At 42.5% G+C, this 23,389-nt stretch overlaps 1 protein-coding gene across 5 annotated transcripts in view; it reads right to left on the bottom strand.

The window, feature by feature from the left end:
• pasilla (RNA-binding protein Nova-1-like protein passilla) overlaps positions 1–23,389 on the bottom strand; it is a 38,393-nt gene that overhangs the window by 8,793 nt on the left and 6,211 nt on the right. For 3 of the 5 annotated variants that reach the window (XM_033472105.2, XM_076527752.1, XM_033472106.2), the window contains exon 5: positions 1,082–23,345. In XM_033472105.2, coding sequence (XP_033327996.1) covers positions 22,576–23,345 — 770 coding nt within the window. In that variant the 3' untranslated portion in view covers positions 1,082–22,575. Of the gene's footprint in view, positions 1–1,081; positions 23,346–23,389 lie in introns of those variants that run through there. The other 2 variants (XM_033472107.2, XM_076527753.1) reach the window with 2 other exon arrangements.

Genomic DNA, 23,389 nt, shown 5'->3' with positions numbered 1-23,389 from the left:
TATCAGCGGCAGATCGTAACCGGTTTCAACCGAACGAGGCACAATGAATGCTTGAAACGCAATTTCACGACGACATTTCTTTTTTTTCCACGCTGAATCGATCGTAGAAAAAGTGAGCCTCCGGGAGTACACGGGACACGGATACTTGTTACAGTGACTGTACGGAAACGGTTTCGTTAAAAACAGTTTTTCTTCGCCACTTCTTTCCGAGTACTTTTTGCACACTCTTTTATTAAGCTTAAGAAGAATATATATATTCTTAAGCTTAATAAAAGAGTGTCCCAATTACAGGGTGTCCCAAAAATGTCTCGCAATCCGGAAATGAGGGATTCCCGAGGTAATTTCAAGTAACTGTTTCGTTAGCGAAAATGCAATCCGCCGCACCGTTTACGAGTTATTAACGAAAAACGCTGACCAATCGGAGAGCGACTGCGGCCGGCGCCTCGCCCTTGCGGCCAATGCCGCGTAGCGCCGGCCAGCCGACGCAGCGGCAGTGGTCGCGAGGGCGGGGCGTCAGCGGTCTCTCGTTGGTCAGCGTTCTTCGCGAATAACTCGCGAACGGTGCCTCGCAGAACATTTTTGCAATGGAGAAAGTTGCTTCGAATGACCTGAGGAACCCGCCACTTTCGGATTGCATGACATTTTTGGGAAACCTTGTATATATCGACTCGACGGTTGCTTTTTGCCGCGTGAAAGAAAAAGTTGGCGGATTATCGAGGACACGAAGGACGATAAAAACAAAGCATTTAACCGGCAATTAAAGAAGTAATAAACCGTCGATAATTAATTACGATAAAAACGAATTTCTGATCCGTTAGTCTCGACCGCCGTATTAAGGTTTGCGAGCTCGAAAAAAATTCCGTCGAAACGGAAAAAACGCCTGGCTTCGAAAATGCAATTTCATCGTCGCTAAAATATTCTGCCGATAATTCTGGAATTGTTTCGGAGCCATTCAAGGATTCGTAGCGATCGAGAAAGCTCCGTATCGGCGAGAAAAACTGGTCCGGAAACATGGTTGGACGAACACACCGTGGAAATGGAATGGTAATAAGCATCAAACTGAAATAGGAATGCAACTTACCCGGCAACAGAAGCGTTCGGTTCAACGGATTCGGCGATGTTTCCAGGCGTTCGAACGCACGAAAGTCAAACTGAAAATCGGGTGTCCAGATGTCGCGGCGACCGCCGCGTTGCTTCCCATAAGCATAACCAACACGAGCGCCCGTGTGGTCTGTTACGTCACGAAGAAAATGCGCGCGGGACGAACGACGAAGCCCGAATCGACAGCGAGTTTTCGTTCCGTTCGCCTGAACTCGACGCTTGTTTCGTTTATCAATGTCTTTATTACAAATCCATCGTGTAAAAAAATACATTCCCTGATCGTCCTATACTGACTAGTTAGACAAGCACTTCTTTCTTTCTCTGTTTTCTTCCTTTCTTTCTTTCTTCCTTCCTTTCTTTCTTTCTTTCTTTCTTTCTTTCTATCCATTCGTTCTGTGCCGCAGAATATTCGTACACAGATGGAATGCACGCGAAAACAACCGCGGGATATATCGGCGTTCTGAATATGATATGCTACTTCGAACGCGGGGTACACGCAACAACGATCAACAATAATAATAACAACAACAACAAGGACTTCGCCGGGGCCGTGTACAGAGGTGTCCAAGACGGATTTATCGTCGGCGAGAGCACAATCGAACGGACGCGGCGTCGGCGTCGGCGTTTCGAGATACAGGGTGTCCCAGAAATGTCTTGCGATCCGGAAACGGCGGGTTCCTCGGATCATTTGAAGCAACTTCTTCCTTTACGAAAATGTTCTCTGAGGCACCGTTAACGAGTTATCAACGAAAGAACAGTGCGCCAATAAGAATCGAGTACGGCCGACGCGAGGCGGCCCGGCCAACCAGCGCGCGAAGCCCGGTTCCGCTCATTGGCTCGGCTGCCTCGCGCTGCCGCGCTCGCCGAGCTAACGAGCGCGCGATCCCCAGCTGGTCACTGTTTTTCGTTGATAACTCGTTAACGGTGCCTCGGAGAAAATTTTTGCAAAGGAAAAAGTTGCTTCGAATGACCCGAGGAACCCACCGCTTTCGGATTGTGAGACATTTTTGGGGCACCCTGTATATGTATTCGTTAGAATTCGTATCGTACCACCGCGTTCCGCTAAGCTGTTGCGTTGTCTTTTGTTTTGCTTCGTGCTTCGTTTTCTCGGAAATACTGCACCTAGGAGTGACCGACTGCTCGCACTTCTCAGCTCGTCCTCGGTCATCGAGCAGGTAAACACGAGGGAAACAGGATACGCCTCGTCTATCGCACACAAAACGCATCTCTCTCTCTCTCTCGCTCGCTCTCTATTATTTCTTTGTCATTTCTCTCTCTCTCCCACTCTCTCTCTCTCTCTCTCTCGCTCTCTATTATTTCTTTGTCATTTCTCTCTCTCTCTCTCTCTTTCTCCCTCTCTCGTCCCGTACGCAGATATGCTTATAAAAGATTATGTCATTAATATTATTATATTAATATAACCTTGACATAACCTTTTATAATAATATTATATATTCTCTCTCTCTCTCTCTCTCTCTCGTCCCGTACGCAGATATACTTATAAAAGGGCTTACAAACTAATCGGAATCGTCGCATCTTTCTTATTTACAGGTACACGCGCATCGCCGGGACGCTCTCACCTGTCCACCGGGCGTTAAAGTACAGTTTTACCTGTGCCGTTTTTTATTCTTATTTTTTTTCGTTTTCTCGTCGGCCGTGACGAACGTCACGCCGCGTGCCGCGAGTATAAAATGTCAAAAGTAATCACAGGAACGTTGTTATTTAATCCTCCGTCGGGCGCAATCGACGCGGAGCGAATCGATACACGGCGCCGCTTCGTGTCCGCGAACGTTGGAAAGAGCGAGGTAAACAAACGAAGTTAAGTTGCCCGCTAAAACGTGAATTCCGCTATCGAAAAATTGCGAAGAGGAAATGTCTGCGCGCAGCTGGACATCGCCTGCACGGTTCCATAGAATCAGGCGTCGCTGAGAGCCAAGAAACTAGGAAAATGTCTGATCTATTGCGCCCGACGGAAAGGTTAAAGTCGCAGTGGGCAGCGTTCCCTCCGTAGCGTCGCGCGGTCTCTCCCTCTCTCTCTCTCTCGTTCTCTCGTTCTGTCCTCTCGAAACGCGATGCAACAGGGAATTGTCAGCCAACGAGTAAAATAAAGCTTCCACTGTTCTCGAGTCGCGCTCGCGCGCGCGCGACGTTACGGAGGTAAAGCAGCGCGGCCGCTAAATCGAAGACGGTTATATTATAACCTAAAATTACTTTACAAAAGAAACGATGTGCCTTGAACAGCAAAAGTGTATTACCAAATGGAGGCTGAGACCGAGGTAAATAATGGTGGTAGCGAGCATGTTAAATCGACAATGCGATGCACAGAATGTGAAGATTCGATTCGGGAATCGTTGAGAAAATGAGAACGAGCAGCCAGAAGAATATACAGTCGAAAGAGACAAGTGCCGACGACCCGTGTGTCCCGGTTGGCAGGTTGATGCACGTCCACGCAGCTTGTCGGTGAACTCTTTCTTTCTTTCGGTTTCTCCATCGAAATTTAGAAAGGCAGCCGTTCCAATTTCGACGGAAATTACGATCGCGCAAGATTCGTCGGATGGTTCTGGTCGGAGATAGGTGGATAGATAGAGAACAAGAGAGCGAAAGAGAGAGAGAGAGAGAAAGAGAAGAAGCTGCTCCCGAAGATGGAGAAGGATGAGATTCGATCACAGAAATACAGAGTGTCCGAAAAATGTCTCGCAATCCGAAAGTGGCGGGTTCCTCGGGTCATTCGAAGCAACTTTTTCCTTTACTAAAATTTTCTCCGAGGCACCGTTAACGAGTTATCAACGAAAAACAGTGCGCCAATGAGAGGCGAGCTCGGCTGGCGCGAGGCGACCGAGCCAATCAGCGCGCAGCTGGGGATCGCGAGCTCGTTAGCTCGGCGAGCGCGGCTAGCGCGAGGCAGCCGAGCCAATGAGCGGAACCGGGCTTCGCGCGCTGGTTGGCCGGGCCGACTCGCGTCAGCCGTACTCGATTCTTATTGGCGCACTGTTCTTTCGTTAATAACTCGTTAACGGTGCCTCGGAGAAAATTTTCGTAAAGAAAGAAGTTGCTTCAAATAACCTGAGGAACCCGCCACTTTCGGACTGCGAGACATTTTTGGGACACCTTGTATATTACAGCGAATGAGAGGCAGAAGTCGAGATTGAAGGTTAAATAGAGAGAAAAAAGATAAGATATTTTTCTGACGGACAACGTTCGATCAGAAACGTTGTATCGCCGAGGAAATTCTTTGCCCATCGTGAAAAGACATCAACGAAATGGTAATCAGCGAGATAACGCGTGTTTCATTGTATGCAAATTGTAAAAGAAATTGTCGGCAGCGCGGTAGACTTTTATCGCGAAACGGATAAAATTATTTAGTATTTATTTTGAACCAACTGAGCGTTAGATGGCCGACAGTGTGAAAGACTGTGTACACATTTTGTTCAACGAGGACTGGCAGAAAATATAAACGGCACGATCACAATTTTCGGGCCCTTCTACGCGAGACTATTCCGGTAAGCAGGGGCCCCGACGAGGGTCGATTCGTCCCTGAGCATCGCCGCCTAACAGCCGCTCGGCTGTAACCGCAGCACCGGTCACGTGACCGCTCTGTTTACATTTTGCGGCAGTTCTCGTCGAACGTGGCATAATTACCGATCCTTTACGAGTAGACTGTGCACCTTTATGCGTTCATGGTACCGGTGAAATTGTCAATTGTAAAACAGTATTCTCTCTTCGCTCAACGAAATCGATTTCTACTCTCTTTATCGATTTCCACACAGGACTTTATCGCGCGAGAGTTAGCGGCTTCTAATGGCACTGCGAAGCGAGCAAATTATATACCGAGATTATTTCGGTAGAGATCTAGATCACTCTATCTCCGCGTGAAGTGTACAGGGTGTCCTGAAAATGTCTCGTAATCCGGAAATGGGAGGTTCCCGAGGTCATTCGAAGCAACTTTCTCCTTCGCGAAAATTTTCTCCGAGGCTTCGTTCACGAGTCATCAACGAAAAAACACCGACCAATAAGAGGCGAGCTCGATTGGCGCGCGGCGGCCCAGCCAACGAGCGCGCGGTGCCCGGTTCCGCTCGTTGGCTCGGCCGTCTCGCGCCGAATGATCTCGCCTCCGATTGGCGCACTGTTTTTCGTTAATAACTCGTAAACGAAGCCGCGGATCGCATTTTCGCTAAGGAAAAAGTTGCTTCGAATCACCTCGGGAATCCCCTGCTTTCGGATTGTGAGACATTTTTCGGACACCCTGTAGAAATCTGACGCCAGAGACGGTAGAAGACGATAGAGAGAGAAATCGAGTTACAGACCGACGGACAGACAGACAGACAGACAGACAGTACAGAATATGCGTATGATGATCATACAGCGACACTGAAATGGACAAATGGATGGATCGATGGAGCAGATGGATGGACGTGTGGTGGCCAGGTCATGAAATGAAGAACAACAGAATGCATTTAATGAGCGATTGTTTATTATGCTCTTATGGTCACTTGTTGTACAGGTAACGATGCTTTCTCATGAGTGAAAATAGTTAATATATTATGTTTTTTGTTTTGTTTGTATCTTTTTTTTCTCCGTAGCTTTTCCTCTTTTCTTTTCTTTCATCATATCGTTTCTTTCCCTCGTAAAGAAGAGTGTCTCCTCCTCCTACTCCTCCTCCTACTCCTCCTCCTCCTCCTCTCTCTCTCTCTCTCTCTCGTTTCATTATAATTATTTAACATTGAAATGGAATAACTTTGAGACGATGAATAAGAATTAACAATTCGATGCGGGATGCAACTAAAACGTGGTTAGAGAGTGTTCATAAAGTAAGAACCGCGTCCACCAAATACGTACTTCCTTTCTCTATTCGGTTTTCTCTGTGCTCTTTTTGTTTTTTTTTTCTGTCAATTTCCGGTCGAACAACGCCTATTCTCGTTACTTAAAAAAAAATCATCATCGATCGGCCTCTGCGTACTCTTTTTTTACTGCGTACTCTTAATAATGTTTCGCTTTCTTTTTTTTCTCCCCGGAGTTGCTCGGAAATTCTTTCGAACGAAAAAAAAAACAAAAATAAAAATGCTCCTCTGCCAACTAAATTCTCCTGCAGTTCTCTAGCTCGTATATATATATATATACATATCGTACGTATGCCACCTTCGCCGATACAACGATACACGTCTCCGTGTAATGCATATGCGTATGTATGTATATATACATATAAATATGTATATATATATATATTAATAGTGGTGCCTAAAGAGGTCACTCGGTCAGGGCGGGCGGGCGGGGGGTTTCGGGGGGAGGGGCGGGGGCGCGTGATCCTATTTCAAGACGTGTCTCTGGCGAAAAACGGTTATTCGCCACGGTGTGTGGTTGACAAGCGAACGAATATCGAAGGAGAAAAGAAGAAAAATGCGGAAAAAGAGAAAGAAAAGCGAGCGCATGTATGCTTCCTGGATCGTTTTCGAATTTTCTCTCTCCCTCCCTCCCTCTCTCTCTTATTCTCCGGATCAGCCGCGGTGAAATTTAGCGAATTCCATTCGGAGCGAATTTTAATCGCGGTTCTCGTCTCGCGTCGCCATGGAAACGGAACGCTCTCGCACGCTGTTCAGGTCCGTTCCCCCTACCGACGCGCGCTCGAGAAACGCGTCAACGATCCCCTCTCTCTCTCTCTTCCCTTTCGCCTGGTTTTCCTTCTCTTTCTCGCCGGAATCTCGCGTCCGGTCTCGCCGCAGCTCGCCGGGGATCGGTCGACGAAACAAACGATCGGCGGAACACGCGCGGTCGACCCCATGCCTCGCGTTCTAATTAATCAACCCTTTGCACTTTTGAGGTTATTTTGTTTTACAGAAAAGTGAAGACATTCGTTTCAACCTACAATATTTCCATTCGGTATAATTGTGTTTTCAATTGATACACGTGACACCGGATGTGCGCACGCTTATTAGAAGACTTCTATTATTATTCGACAATTTATCGAATACAGGCAAACTGGACAATGTGAGAATCCTTTTGAAAATAGTGTAGCAATTTCTAGCGTCGCCTCAGAGTCGCCACTCGAGTGCAAAGGGTTAACCCTTCGCCGTACCATTTTCTCTACGAACGAAATACTTTTTTTCGAACTATTAATTATATTATATATATAATAATAATTATTATTATTATTATAATAAGAGAATAGATTGTATATATATTATAATTAGAATAATTTCTTCGAAAATAACGAAACTTCGTATTCGCGTCAAGAATACGAACATAATTCGATACCGACTTAAAAAAAAAAGAAAAAACGGAATAATGTTCATACTTAATGTATTGTTACGACAGTACGGCGAGAGGTTGATTCAGGAAAAAGAGGATGATACGAATGAAATTATGCTTTCGGTCGCGCGCCGAAACGTCGATGGCGGATTCGAACGTTCTGGTGAATTTGTTAGAACGATGTTCAGAAATATGGATAATGGAACATGGCTGTCCCATAATGATCCCGCGATCGACGTTTCGGCGAGGCAAGGGGCGGCGGCACAGCAGCTTCGTTCGCATGTTCGCGCATACAGCGAGAAATCAAAGTGCACCGTTCGCGGTGTCAACTGTGCAGCGTTGTTTACCTTTGTTTTTTGCGCTCGCGCGCGCAGAATCGCTTCTCGCGCGCAACGGCGCCGGTACAAATTATTTATTTTTAAACTTAATCGATAACAGCGAAGATCGCGGCGTCGATCGAAAGCAAAGAGGGTTTATTATGTCACTGCTTGTGGCCTATATAGCACTTTTCTCTCTCGCTGCATATTAGGTCGTCCCATAAGCTCCCGAACCATTTTGTACACACAGTTTCCTTAATCCTGGTAACGAACGATCACAGAACGTTTTCATATATCTTTTGGCTTGCAGCCCGGTGAATAAGCGTAACCGTTTGCTTCGAATCTATCGTGTTTGTGTGTGTGTGTGTGTGTGTGTGTATATATATGTGTATGTGTACATATAATATACATATATGTATATATGTATATATATATGGCGAGAGATGTACAAGAAGTGAATCAAGAAAAAGTCGAGACGTGTACGGTATGGCGATGAGAAAATGTTCAATACTGATTGCAGTGGAACGTGACTTTTTTTCTTTTCATTTTTTTTTTCTTCAACGGATTTCGTCGCGAGAACGACGAAGGGGGACCGACACGACGAAAATTATTCGGCTGGACAGTTTTTTATAGTATTTGAGCAGAATTCGTTTCGATCGCCAAACTGTTTCCGCGAACTTTCGAGGATTTTTTTTTTAGGGGTGGGGGGGAGAGCAACGATTATTGAACGGGTAACAGTCAGAAGAGTTTTTTTTCTCGGCCAACGAGCGAGACCGTTTTCGCGGCCGTGTGCTTATATCGATCCGAGTTGCTTTTTAACCTGTTGACCAGGCGCGACGAGATTTCATGCTCGTCCCTGCAAGTTCGATGACGCAACCTGATCGACCCGTTTCGACAGCAGAGAATTTACGAATCCGCTGGACTCTGCGGACGGCTCGCTCGCGCGCGCGCGACGAAAACGTTACGTTTTCGTGCGGGATTGGGCGCGAGTCGGACCTCGCAGCAGCGTCTCTCTCTCTCGCTCTCTCGTTCGAGCTAGGATGTTTGATGATCGATCAGGGGCTCGAGAGTTCGCCGTGATTTTATGGGATGACCTACTACACACACGCGCGCGCGTACACACATATGGAAGCATCGTTAACGCATTCGCCGGCGGAAATTCGAGGCGGCCGAATATGTTTGGAATCGCGATCGATATCGAACGGAATTCAGACTTCCCGTCGCACGGCCGAACGGACGAGGTTAGCGAATGCGTTAAGAAACCAACTGGACGGTCCGCGCGATCATCGTTCTCGCGATGACGCAACCGAGCTTGAAGGAGTGGGGAGGCGGGCGGTGACGGTGCTCGCTGGGAGGAACAGAACGAGAGTAACGCAACGTTTCGCGCCTCGATTACAATAGAACAACGTATATATTCGCCGAAGGAAGTCGTGAGAATAGAGGGACAAGAGCATAAGTTTTCCGTACTCTGTGTGTTCGTTTCTTTTCCTGCAATGTTTTGTTGTCCATTTTGTTGCGAGCGATTTTCACTGTCGCCTAGGATTCATTTATCTACTCGCTTAATTATTCGTTTATTTCTTTGTTTGTTTGCTTGTTTATTTATTTATTTATTTACTCTCTCTCGCATGGATTCTCGGAGCACGACGGACCTTTTTCTCTCTCTCTCTCACACACTCTCTCTCTCTCTCTCTCTCTCTCTCTCTCTCTCTCTCTCGAGCGACACAGAGCGACAATCATTTTCTTATTATTTTTCGCCTAACTATTAGAGATCGCGAGCGCAAACGTGCACGGACGATGGATCGTGATCGATTATTCTTCGATTAATTATTCGACGGGGAACGATCGACGCGCTAATCGTGTCCCCGGGGATGATTGCAAAAACGATCGCGCCGGATGATCATCGAACAATTAACAGCCCTAAGACAGTAATCTTATCCGTCGAGAGAGTCTTAATCGCTATAGGTAATGTGTATGGTATAATGGTAGTAATGTATTTTTTTTTTTCATTCATTCATATATGCACATATATATGTATACATATAGCCTGTCGTGCGTATAGATGTATATATATATATAATATACTTACGATATATTATATTATATTTATTATATTATATATTATATATATTATAATATACTTGCGATATATTCTATTATATATATTATATTATATGTTATATATATTATAATATACTTACGATATATTATATACATATATATACAGCAATATGTATACATATACGCACATATATATATTTATCTTTATCTCGAAAGAACAATGCGCTACTCTCTCTCTTGCCGTCAACTTAACGATTAATCAAATATATATATAGAGTCTCAATTAAATCTAAAATTCCTTGTTGAACCGTTCTCGAATGCTGAATCGCAAATACCCTTTTTCGGAGGCGAGACCCCTCGGAATATATTATATCTCTCTTTCTCTATATATATAGAATCTATGTATATATTAAAAAATACAATTTTGCTCGCTGCTCTTTTTTATGCACCGTTCTCCTTATAACCCCGGTATTAAATGTTATATCCTGACGAAACGAAAAACAGAAAAACAGATTGATCCGACCGTGCCGCGGATCCGCGTCGTGCCACGATCGCTCTCTCCCCCCCACCCCTCCTCCCTGCCGGTCTCTAGCCGCGCGTAGAATCCTGGGAAACGATCATGGCGACCGTTCCGCCGTTTACATTCGTTTCTCCCTCCCTCCCTCCCTCTCTCTCTCTCTCTCTCTCTCTCTCTCTCTCTCTCTCTCTCTCTCTCTCTCTCTCTCTCTCTCTTTCTGTGCTGCCCTTTCTCGTCTCCCGTCGAACGATTCGACGTTGCCGCACGACGCGTCGTCTGCCGCGACCCTCTCTCGTTTCTTCGAGGATCGTTCACAACGACCGTAGTCGCTCTGGAGCGACATCAAAAGGTTGACAGTGACCGCTCGATATCCGGCGATCATCGTGTCGTGAAGGTGACCACTACGTAATCGTTCAAGGTCCAGCGTTTACCCAGAAGCTATAACCGTTCGACGTTATTCGGTTTATTTCAAAGACGCGATTACAGGCTGTAGAAGATGATTTTGGAAATCGTAGCTGTATCCCGGAGCGGTTAATCGTTGCTTTCTGATTGTTCGGAAAATTATATAATATAATAATATATCAATATAATATAATAATATATATATATATATTATATATATAATATTATATTTATATTATATATATTATATAATATAAATTATATAATATCATGAATTTAGAGGACATTGAAACGGAACGGGTGAACGATTGGAGCAAAATCGGTCGGCTCTCGCCGGTCCCTTCGGTCAATCGTCGCGCTAATAGATACAATTAAGAAACTCAAAGTAAGTCTTTAATCTTTCGTTAAAACGATCGATCGATTTCCATGGAATAATAAAACGGCCGAGTGAAATTAAAGCGTATCTCTTTTGCTTTTCGGACCATTTGGAAAAGCACCAACGACGCGGACGACTATTCTGAATTGCAAACGAGAAAGAACGCGATTAACGTGTCCGCCCGTCCGATAAGCACGCGCGGGGCGAGCCAATTAGGACGCTGGAAAATGTAGGAGAGCTCCCGTCGGAACACGGGGGGAACGGTGAAACGAAAAAAAAAAAAAGCAATCAACGCGCTCTGCCGGCGAAAAGCCGATTATGGGCGGATGGTGGCTCGTTAGAATCGGTTACGGCGATTTCTGAATTACTTATGTAAGATCGTGATCGGTGACCCGTATTTACGAATCGTGGGATGCGTCGAGATGATAATAATGCTCCGTTTTGATCTCGTCGTACCGAGAACGAGCGGCTGAGCCAGATTTTGCTCCAACGGCGAGCGGAGACTACGAGGCGCGCGGGTATTGCGCAACCGTCGGCGCTACAGCCGCGCGGCCACATCGGCCGTTCAAGGCCAAGGCGATCGCGTTCCCCCATCCCCGGGCGCGCATCGTTCGGCGGGAGATTCGAAAGCATGAGAGCGGATCGCAGAGTGCGGTGTGCGCGCACGGTCGTCTCGTGCACCTCGTCTTATCATTATTTTACTTTATAGCCAAAGGAATGTAAGGTACAATACTTGATCGTATATTCCCATCATCAGCGACGAACGAGTCCTCTCTAATATACGTGGTACCTCTCTCTCTCTCTCTCTCTCTCTCTCACACACTCTCTCTTTCTTTCGCTCGCTCTCGCTCTCTCTCTCTCTCTCTCGCTCAGTTTCTGTCACTGTTGCTAACACGGTTTTTCATTTTTCTTTCGCAGCCAGCTGCTCTCGATAATTCGAAATATTCGTGGAAGATAATGCTATTTTTTTATCCGCGTCCGAACGACCGGCGTGGCCGACGCGCCGGTCACCGCCGGACACCGGAGCCTTAATTAATGAAGGTTAAAGCACAAAAACGCGCGGCACTGGCGTCTCGCGGTGAAATCCACTATCTTTTTTTATCCTTTTAAATCGTATCTTATTATTCTTGTTTTTTTTCTTTTGTGGTTTTGTTTAGTAGTAATTTGCGTGTAATAGGCATGCAACATTTTGCGTTATACAACTTGTGTTAATTGTGGTGTTTCACCAGGTTTTAGAGTGAGTGAGTGAGTGAGTGAGTGAGTGAGTGAGTGAGTGTTGTCCCGTGTATTCGAGGTGTGTACATGAAAATGATGCCGAGCCGAGTCGAATGAACATGAAGTGTGCACAGGTGTGCGCTCACTGACGAGTGGGCGCACGATAATAATTCTCTCTCTCTTACGCGCGCGCGCGCGCGCACTCTCGTAAGTTTCGCGACTTAGCGATTTATTAGTCTACTTATACTCAACAAGGTACTTAATAGTTTTCTTTCCACTCTTTCCCCCCCTCCAGTGAATCCCCGAGCTGCTCTACAAGCTACTTCTATCCGTCTCTCTCGAACAACACCGATCCTCGTTTTAAATTATTCTCCGTAATTCATTTACCTTATTTTATTTTATTTGTTTATTTATTCATTTATTTATCCTTTTTTTTTGTTACTTCTTTATAGCGATTTTTCATCTATACATTATATACGCTTACCCAAAATAATATACCGCGTGTGTATTAACAGTCTAAACTCTAGAAGTCTCACTTCCAATAAAATAACGTTACGCACAGTTTTTTGTACAACCCTCTTAGTTTAACACCAGTCGATCCAACGTGTTCTCTCTCTCTCTCTCTCTCTCTCTCTCTCTCGTATCCGTTCTATGGAATCTCCTCGAGTCTCTACACGATTTTATTTTTCTCTTTCTCTATGTGTTCTCTGTTCTCTCTCTCTCTCTCTCTCTCTCTCTCTTTCAGTGCATTGCTATTTCGAATACGCTGACGCTTCTCCACCCTAGCTCCGCAATTTCACGTGTGCATATGCATTTCTCGTTTTATTAATGCATTTTCAAGCGGACCTGCATCGGTGATAATACTTCCTCGGTGAACACACTATGCGCTGGAATCGTGCAAAGTCAGTATATCCCCCCCCCCTCTTTCGCTCTCTTAGACAAAAATAAAAGTTTCTGTACTTCGAAGATAAATCTCTCTCTTTCTCTCTCTCTCTCTCGCTCTCTGTGTTTATCTTTCGCTATATAGCACTCTGTTTCTCTCCAGTTTATAGAAAATATTTACAGCCAAATGTTTCATCCCCTTGATTTTTCTCTCACCGCTCGGCCATGGGCGTCGCCAACACAGATGACATTCGCAAATCACGGATTTCGAGGTTCTCGGTGGAACCAGTTTCTTCCTTATTTTCGGAACACCCTGTACATAGTTGTCGGATCGACGCTCCAGCTACGCCGTTCAATGGTTCCTGAGCAATCGATCGCATTATCGAAGATCGATCAGACGATTTAATGCGTCTACGACAGAGACGTGTGAGTGACATTTTGAAACGACGTAGAATTTTTCGAACTGTAGGAATAAAATGTACAGGCGCCATGACGGTCGACGCGGCCGACATTTCTCAGAATAAACGAAATGAGATTGTTGAAGTTCCTTCGAATAAAATTCCGAAGAGAAAGCACCAGGCGATATTCATTTCCAGAGAGCTGTATGCGAAACGGCGACGCATAAAACTGTTGCACTGTTGCACCGTGCACCCGTGCGTTATCAATGGAAACATCCGGCGAGCGAGTTCAGTGATTAAGACAATTTGTTTGCTGCATTGTTCCACGCGACCGAAGCCTTCTGCTGCTCCTTCCCTCTCACACGCGTTCGCCTCTTCCCCCTCCACTCTCGCTCTCTTTCGTTCCGCTGCGTAGAACGCCTCTCTCTCGTTCTCCGTCGTCGATGCGACGCAATGCGATCGATCGCTGTGTGTCCGTGTGTCACAATATCTCTGTTTTTCCCATCCATCTATAATACGTAACAATGCTTCTTAAAAGTATAGAGACGTTACACCGGCTGTACTCCTTCTGATTTGTTTTTCTTCTTTTTTTTTTGTTTGCTTTCCTTTCCGACAAAACGTTTGATTATGAAGCGAACGCGGTTGCGAATAGTGTGCGGCAGCGACGAAAGTAAAACACGCTCGGGAAGTCATTCGGACACGCAACTGTCCGCGCGTCTCCGAGAAGCTTCGAACGGAAAAGCGTGCCGAAGACGTTTTTGATCGTTGAATAGGCCTTGTGCCACAGCCATTGCTTTTGTCGTTCTTCGACTTTGTCCCGTTCCTGTCCCGTACGCCCGTTCGCCGCGACCATAACCCCACGAGAATCATTCGGTTCAAAACATTCGAAATTCTTCGAATTTTTTCGGGGCGCCTTCTCGCGTTACGCGGACTTTTTACGGAACAACCGAGATTCCCGCGGGACGAAAATAAAATTCTTCCCGGGTACGAACGAAATTCTCGGCCGAGATTCTTGAACGACAACGAAAATTCTGAACGAACGAAGACGTCGTTTCCGTTGAACTTCTTATCCGTTTGAAACGACCGGAACGGTTTTTAGGTTAGACTGAGATCGCGAATTTTGATCTCGAAATTTCTCGTCCTCGATTTTTTTTTTATAAACGTGTTCGGTGCGGCAGCGAACGAGCGATGTCGGTTTGCGAGACGAACGGTTCGACTCCCAAGAGAAAAAGAGCAAGCACAGATGATATCCTTCTATCGCTATAGTAATCAAGAAGTCGCCTATTATTTTCGATCTCGTGTTTTTCGTTTTTTTCCACAGAGAATTCCATCGATCGTGCGTTCCGTAAAGTAGAAGTTCGGCTCGAGAGAACTTGGAGCTTTTTCTTGTATATTTTCATCTTTTTTTTTCTTCTTTTTAGTCGTGGGTGGTTGTTAATAGTCATATTATCTCTACGCGTATATATTAATATATATATATATATATATATATATATATATATATATATATATATATATCGTTTTCCCTTCCGATTCCCTTAAATTCCTCTGCAGATGTGAAAACAATTCTTTGTACACTGGCGAGAAAACCTAAATAAGCAATATACAGGTGGTGTGTACGTTTCTCATTTCTCATAATACTTCGTAATAACGATTCGATTGTACCGGGTGTCCCGACCGACTCGAACCGATACCCGGATACCTCGCTTAATCGACGAAACAAACAGAATCGTTCGAGGAACATATTGTTATCTTTTTCCTTTTCTTTTTTTTTCGTTAAAATCTAATAACGTTTTCCGACAAACGTGTTTGCTCCTATCGTTGGCGACGGTAGAGAGTAGTATTTACGGTGATCGAGTTAGGTGGGACAGCCAGTAGCGACATCTGGACCCCGGAGTGTGTTAAATCCAGCGAAAAAAGCTACTACGGACGTTTTCTTTCGTATCGAATGATAACGTTGATTCTGTCGAAATGTTTGTTTCTCTGTAGTAGTAGTAGTATAAAAATGATATAACAAGTGCAATTTATTATCCGCCAACAAATTGTTACGCTAACCGCGTCTCGAAGAACCTTTGATTTACACTCTAAAAATCGGATAAATCGGACCCGACACATTCTTGATTCCGGGCTCCAGCGTACGCGTACATATACACACACATGTATATATATTATATACATATATTTATATGTATAGATACACACGCGTATATACATATATATATACATATATATATGCAATGTGAAATAAAACACGTATATACTCCGACGTTATTCGAGAAAACAACCTGCATCGTATCGCAGAATATACACATCTTTAACAACACGTTTCTACCGTCAAAAACGTCAACAAGTGTGGCTGATGGGATATCAATATGGCACTAAAGTGATCGGGTGGAGTTTGTGTGTGTGTCGTTTGTGTGAATGTCGCGTTACGGAAAGAAAAAAGAAAACAATTCGTTTATTCGTTCTCCCCCCCCCCCCTCCTCGTCGTATTATTCTCCTAATTGCTCTTCTCTCCGAGAATAGTTATTTTATTCCTTCTCTCTCTCTCTCTCTCTCTCTCTATCACGCCCCCCCCCTCCTAATACTTAATAATAAATTCCGTCGCGTCGCTATTTCCCGTGTCCCCCCCTCCCACTCTCTCTCTTTCTCTCTCACGTCTCTCCACGTGTGTCTCTAACCTCTAACCCCCGAAATATAATCTTTGTGTTTATTCGCGCGCTATACAGGTAAAATGGAGTCTATGCGAGTGGTGTGAATGGATGATGGAACATGAATTATACGATGTAGCCTAGCACACACAGCCAAGTAACGCGACACGCGCGTGGGCGACGCGCGCGCCAAAAATTCAATTACAGTTACTGTTTAACAATAGTCATATTAGAATCGAGGCGAGTCAATGCAATTCCTACAGTTTTTTTTTCCCCTCGTCCTTATCTTCTTCGTTATTTTTCATTCGGTTACCCCCTTCCCCATCCTATTTCTCTCTCTCTTTCACACACTCTCTTGACCCTTCTCCCCCGATGTACATATACAGGACAGAGCCAAGCCTAATCCGTTGCTTAAACACGATCGTCTCGATGAAAGATACTTTAGATGAGAATCGAATGGCTTTTATGGGTGACCGATGAATTTGTCTGTATAACGCTTTTATTGTAATTCTGTGCGAAAAAGTATCTTTCAGCAAAACGATGATTCAAGTCGAAGCGATTCCGCGCTTACACGCTCCACCCGGTATATGTACCATATAATATACATGTATATTTATACATATACAATGTATAGCAGAACCACTCTGAATCTGCACGCGCGAGAAGTGTGTAAATTGATTCTCCCTCTTTAACCATACCTCCCCTCTCTGTAAATATCATATCTCCCTCTCTATCTCTCTCTCTCTGTCGATTAATTGGATTAAAATGTTGAACCTGTAATGACGACTTGATTTCGTTTAACCTTTAATAAGAGATTTAAGACACTATCTACACATCTACACCTATTTAAATCGTGTACACCTAACCCGCGACCGCGAACACCAATTCCCCCTCTCTCTCCTTCTCTTTCTCTCTCTCTCTCTTTCTTCATCTTTATTTCCCTTCCGTATTGTATCTCGCGTGACCGCATCCCTCTATTAAACGTTTAGTTTTACTTCTTAAAGAGAAAATGAGCGAATGAAATGTGTATCTTCGAAACTGTACAAAAACAAAAGCGTCGTATGAAACAAGATCCTTCTCTCTAGATTACGTGTTTCCCTGGCGACTGCCGGCTTAATTAGACTAACAGTGTGGTATCCTCTCGTTAAACAACTCGTAGGTAACATTGACTGGCCAACCAATACTGTTTTGCCACTTGCATAGAGGTATTTGTGTATCTTCTCCTTCATGTTCTTCTTCTTCCTCGTCTTCTGTTTGCTTTACTGTTCTTTTCTCTTTCGCTCTCTCTCTCTTTCTTTCTCTTTTTCTCTATTTATCTCTCTTTCTCTCTCTTTGAAATCGTTCAACGAGTGTGACAATTCTGTTCGTTCAACCCAAAAATGTAACTCAATGATTCTACAAAGAGACTCAAAGGTGATATCATTGCTTTTCCAGAGTTTTGATCCAGTGGTCCGAGAGCGACAAACATTCTTTAATTCACTTTTGCAACGGATGAGCTTATAATATGACATTGTTAAAGATCTTTCAAGATACTAAACATTGTACAGACGTATAAACTGCTAAAAGGAAATACTTATGTGTTAGCTGATCGCTATGGCTTGTACATTGTGTAATCTTCTTAGTTCTCGCCATAAGCACAAGGAGAGACTGTTGCAGCGTTTCCAGGTGGAACGCTTCATTTTTCCGGATATCATTGCAAACGTTTGCAAACGAATAACATCATCCGTGTGTATCATTCTCCTTGCCCCTGGTGAACTACCGTACGCCATCTTCTCTCTTTTCCTGCGCAGATAAATTCTTCAATTTTACACACTATCAATGTATCGTGGCATTTTTTTTTGTTTGTTTGTTTGTTTGTTTTCACGTACTGGCAGCTGATGAACGTATCCCCTCTCCCTCGACTCTCCATCACAGCTAGTCTTATATAAGTAATCTGTTCTACTAAGGAATGTGTTTACTGAGAAAACCGTAACCTAGTCTAATTATCGTGTGCTACCTACAAGTTGTTTGGCATAGAGATTTACTTGCAAGATAATAGCGTTTTCATTTTATTACTTAAGATTCTTTTTTTTTGTTCTTTATCAATGTGCACATTATGAATTCGATTATTTATATAATATCCCCTAATCGACACAATTGAACGAAGACGATGGCTTTGATTCCGAGATGATCAAGGAAAAATGAGGCAACGATTACAAAAAAAAAAGAAAAGAAAAAGAAGAAAAAAGAAAAACGAAAGTCGTGAGAATGATTGTTTCGATGAGAGGTTGACAATATATATATATATTAGAAACATTGTGTGGTGTTGACGATGCAACGCTAAAAGATAATGTTCGACATACTTGCTAGGACTCTTTTGAATGATTCGAATGAAACGAGAACACATTTTGCTGCTTATAAAGAAGCAAAACCAAAAAAAAGAAAAAAAGAAAAAACAAAAGAGGAAAGATTTTCGAAAAGAAAATGTTCAATGAGATAAAAATCTAGTCGTTTCCTTTCAAACGGGTGATTAATAAGATCAGTGTTATTTGCGACCAAGCACAAAACATATAAAAAAATTCTCGTTCGGTGGCGCGAATTACGCGAGAGTTCGATTCACTTTGTAAAGCAGAACATTTTCGTGCAACGATAGATTCAGCTGGTACAAGTAAATGTTGCGTTACGAATTACAAAAAAAAAAAAAGAAAAAGGATTAATGAAACGACGCGCAAAACAATTAATGAACAAGATATAAAATCGTTCGATGAGTCTTTTGCCTGGTTTCGGCATCATCGCCTGGAGCACACCTCCTTGGCGCCAACTGTTATGGCGATCGAGGCGTGCAAGGTTATGTCAATGGTAGAAATAGAAAGAAAGTGGCAAATAGGATACAAAAATTGATACGATATCCAATGGATAATAGATTTAATGTGATGATGCGAGTAACTAACGACGAAATCATTGTACCTTCAATTAAGGTAGAGAAATATTATGCTGCCATTAGAGTGTTATAATAGCGCGACGGCTATCGAGAATAAATCAATTTATATAAATTAAGTTAATTATATATAATATGCGACGCTTGTAACATGTTCTACTAAAATTCCTCGAATAGATCTATCTACAGCAACCTAACAATAGTTTGCATCATTATCGTTAAATCTGTGACTTCTCAATTGCCACTGTGGGCAACACACAGTGAAATTTCATCGATAATAGCTCACATAGAATTTATGAATAAACTTAAAACCATGCTTCACGTTCGCGGACGCAAAAATATTTTGTCAACAATGTTTATAATATCATTCCATTCCATGTGTATATGTATATATATATATATATATATATATATATATACATATACATATATATACACATATACATGCACATATATACACGAAGATGTATATATATACATATACATATATATATACATATACATGCACATATATACACGAAGATGTATATATATATATATATGATTATATTTAAGATATACGAATTCTCTTTCTGTAGTAATCTAATTCAAACTTTTCTTGTGTGTGTGTGTATGTGTGTGTATATATATATTGTATATTTAGTTGTAATATATACATACATATATATGTATATATATGTTTACTCTTCTCTCCCACGCTCTCTGTCTCTGTGTAATATATTATTACTCATGTTATGCGATATTTATAAATATACAAGTTATTATTTTAAAGAGCGGTGAGCCAGCGCCCCCAGCTTATATGAATTGTACTCATTGTACACTTATATATTCCATTTGACGCTACAGCTAACGTTCTCTTCAAATTTATTTTAACTAAACCCATTATTGATTACCGCCTATCCCTTATTATATCACCCCTTCCTAATATACCTACCCCCCCCCCCAAAACGAAAACAATGATTCGAAATCGTTTCTTTTTTTTTCTGTCTGTTATTCGAACAGATGGTAAATCATCCTCCTCTCTCTCGCCTAGCAAATGGAGTAGAAGCTTGGTATTTAATCAACGATGATATCGATCATCAACAGAAACAAGAAAGTTTTTGTATTCGCTATTTAAAAATCCATTCCTCTACCTAATGATTTGATTCAATGTCAAGGTGCGATCCGTTTAAAGATTCGGTTGGCTTAAATAGAATCCCATATATACATATATATATACACATACATGTATATATATGTATATATATATATATGTACATATGTATAAAGCAGCATCATACAGAACCCAAGGATGTATGACACGACTACTGATCCATGGCAGACACCTTATGCAAGATTAAACACCTGTGTAATAAAATAATCTCAATCTTCACGTCTCACTTAAAGGTACTTGAATTCATTGCGCACAGAAACCAGAGACATTTGCGAGATTTAACAAATATTTCCTATGTTTCCATGTTCTGCATCGATAAATATCTATGTTACTTTATAAAAAAAAAAAAAAAGAAAAGAGAGAAGAAAAAAAACAGTGATAAAACGTTTTGGAGAAGAAGAAAAAAACGAGAAACGAATATGTTACTTGGGAAGAAAGACACTCGATAATTAATTAACTCTATAGCAAAAAAAAACACGTATGTATTATATATATATATATATATATATATATATATATATATAAATATAAATATCTCAACGTGACAATAAAAACTGTATCTGTGCAACTATAACATAAAGGAATGACGCGAGAAAAACAATGTGTCCGATGTCGCGACAAATTTGCCAATCGGCAACAGTGTCGACGAATATGTGTAAAAACTCTCTCTCTCTCTCTCTCTCTCTCTCTCTCTCTCTCTCTCTCTCTCTCATGTGTGTGAATCGAAGCTCGAATTGTATTCAACTGATATACCTTGGAACTAAAAATAATTAGACAAAATGATGCTTTTCGTGTACGAAGTATATAATATAATCTATACAGTGTCGTGTGATGACTTCTGTTTGTATATATGGAAAACACTATTCGCTCGAGAACCTTTCTCTCTCTCTCCCTCGCTCTCACTTTCTTTCAAAACGATAAATTACGGTGTCAACTTCCACCACCTAGCATCCTAAAACAGAATGATAACACTTCCTTTGTCCCTAAGGTAAGAAAGAACGAGACTCGACGCTAATACATTGTCTGTGTAGGTATTTAATCTAAACGCTATTTAAGATATAGATGGGATGAAGAAGATACTTTTGAGAAATAAAGGCTTTGGGATCGAGAATAAAACTTGGCAATATAAGGTATTATGTATGTTACCCACATCTCGCTGGACCAGCCAGCATTGTAAATATATAAATATATGTTTATATACGTAGAATAGATCTCCCTTTATATATGTATATATCCATCTTTCCAGCCAAGTTATTTTCTTCTGGTTCGTTAAATGTAAGATCTTTGGTTTTGCCAAGGTGGTTATACTCTCTCTCTCTCTCTCTCTCTCTCTCTCTCTCTCTCTCTCTCTCTTTTTCTCTCTGTAACGTTAAGAAGCGTTCTTCGAGGAAAGGTCGCTTCGAGAAACAGCCTAATCATTTCATAGTTCAAGGAACAGTTCAATACAATTAACGTCGTGAAAACCAGATTTTTCCTTTATCGTTTTGTATAAAAAAAAAAAGAAAAAAAAACGAATGTTAAGTAGTAGACAATATACACGGGATGCTATTTATAGATTCCTCGGATTTGAAGTCATTCAAATTATGAGTTCTGTATGACCTTGTAAACAACTAAGAGTGTGTCTCGAGTTATAGATTATGCTTCTATTGCGTGGTAAAGAAAATATACATATATACGTATTTGTGTACATACGTATAGATATCTTTTTCTCCACAAACGAAACAATTATTATCCCCATGTCTAAACATCTCCGACTCTATCTGCCAAGAATAATATATATATATATATTATGGCTGGGATCGTGGCCATTGTCGTTTCTAATGTAACAATAGATTTCTTCTTTTTTTTCTCATGCCATCTCTTCTTCAATATGCTCTACCATACAACTAGATATATTATGTGACTCTGATGTGGTACGTGTTTGTGTTATTCGTGATAAAGCCCCGTAACGTGGTGTATCACAGAACAATTGTAGTAGTTACCATATATACATATATATACATATATATATATATACATATATATAGAAATATATATATATATATATAGAAATATACATACATATATATATATAACATATAATATTCATATACCGTAATAATCTTAAAAGATAGATAAATGTTTTGACGAGCCATGATGGATGCATGAACGGTGATGTGAGAATGCAAGCGCTATAGTGATGTAGCGATAGATGACAACGGGTGGTAGGTGGTTTTGGTGGTGGTTTCGGGCGAGTGTGTTTCAAAAGAAGGGAGAAAAGAGAGCTACCGCAGCATCATCTCGCGATGCGAAGAGGTGAATAACGGAGCTCAATAATGGGATGAACAGAAGTGCTGTACTTGAAATCAATGGATCATACTGGCGAGGGCATTCTGACGTGCACGTTTCGCCTCCTCTTCGCTGATCCTCTGCTCAATCAAATATTGAGCAGTGTCGATCGCATTAGGATAACCCGTGATAGTCACTATGCGATTCCTGGTACCAGGAGCGAACATGCCCTTCTTAGAGATTTGTATGTTGGCGCCACTTAGGTGCTGAATCTCAATGAGGGCACGACCACCGGGTCCCAGAATAGCTCCCACTATAACCTCTGCAATTTCCATGTCTACTTTCTTGGTCTCCTTGCTGTTGGCGTCTACCTGTGTAGGACTCTTACTTACAAGTGATAACTGGTTAGTGCCCAGGCCGAACGAATTGTTGTTTAGATGGATAGCACTGGCGGCTGTGTTGTTTTGTCTGAACGGATCGAACGGCTCGTATCTGTCTAATGTATTGCGTGGTGTGGGCGATGTGGATCCGAGAGCGGGAACCGTTCCGATCGGCCCGAACACGCCGCCGTTATTGTTCGAACCGTTCGCTGTTGTGGTGCTGTCCATCGGGTTCCCGAGGTAGCTCATGCTGGAGGGCATCCCGATGGTCATCCCGAGGATGTTGTACTTGGCGAGTGTCGCGAAGGCGGACAGAATCTCCGTGGCGGCAGGTTCCACAAAACCCATAGTCCGTAAATTTAACTTTATGTGTTCCAACAGCTGCGTTCTGACTGGTGCTGTGCCCGCTGTTATCGCAGCCTCCAAGTCCAAGTTCAAATTCAGACCAGCACCGTTCAAAAGGCTCACTGTAAATCGAAATTAGCAAAGCCGTGATAATTGTTAACTCGCG

Source organism: Megalopta genalis, unplaced genomic scaffold (assembly GCF_051020955.1).
Source record: "Megalopta genalis isolate 19385.01 unplaced genomic scaffold, iyMegGena1_principal scaffold0037, whole genome shotgun sequence".
Taxonomy (NCBI): Eukaryota; Metazoa; Arthropoda; class Insecta; order Hymenoptera; family Halictidae; genus Megalopta; species Megalopta genalis.
The sequence above is the reverse complement of the archived record's forward strand: the minus strand, read 5'-3'. Positions and strand labels throughout refer to the sequence as shown.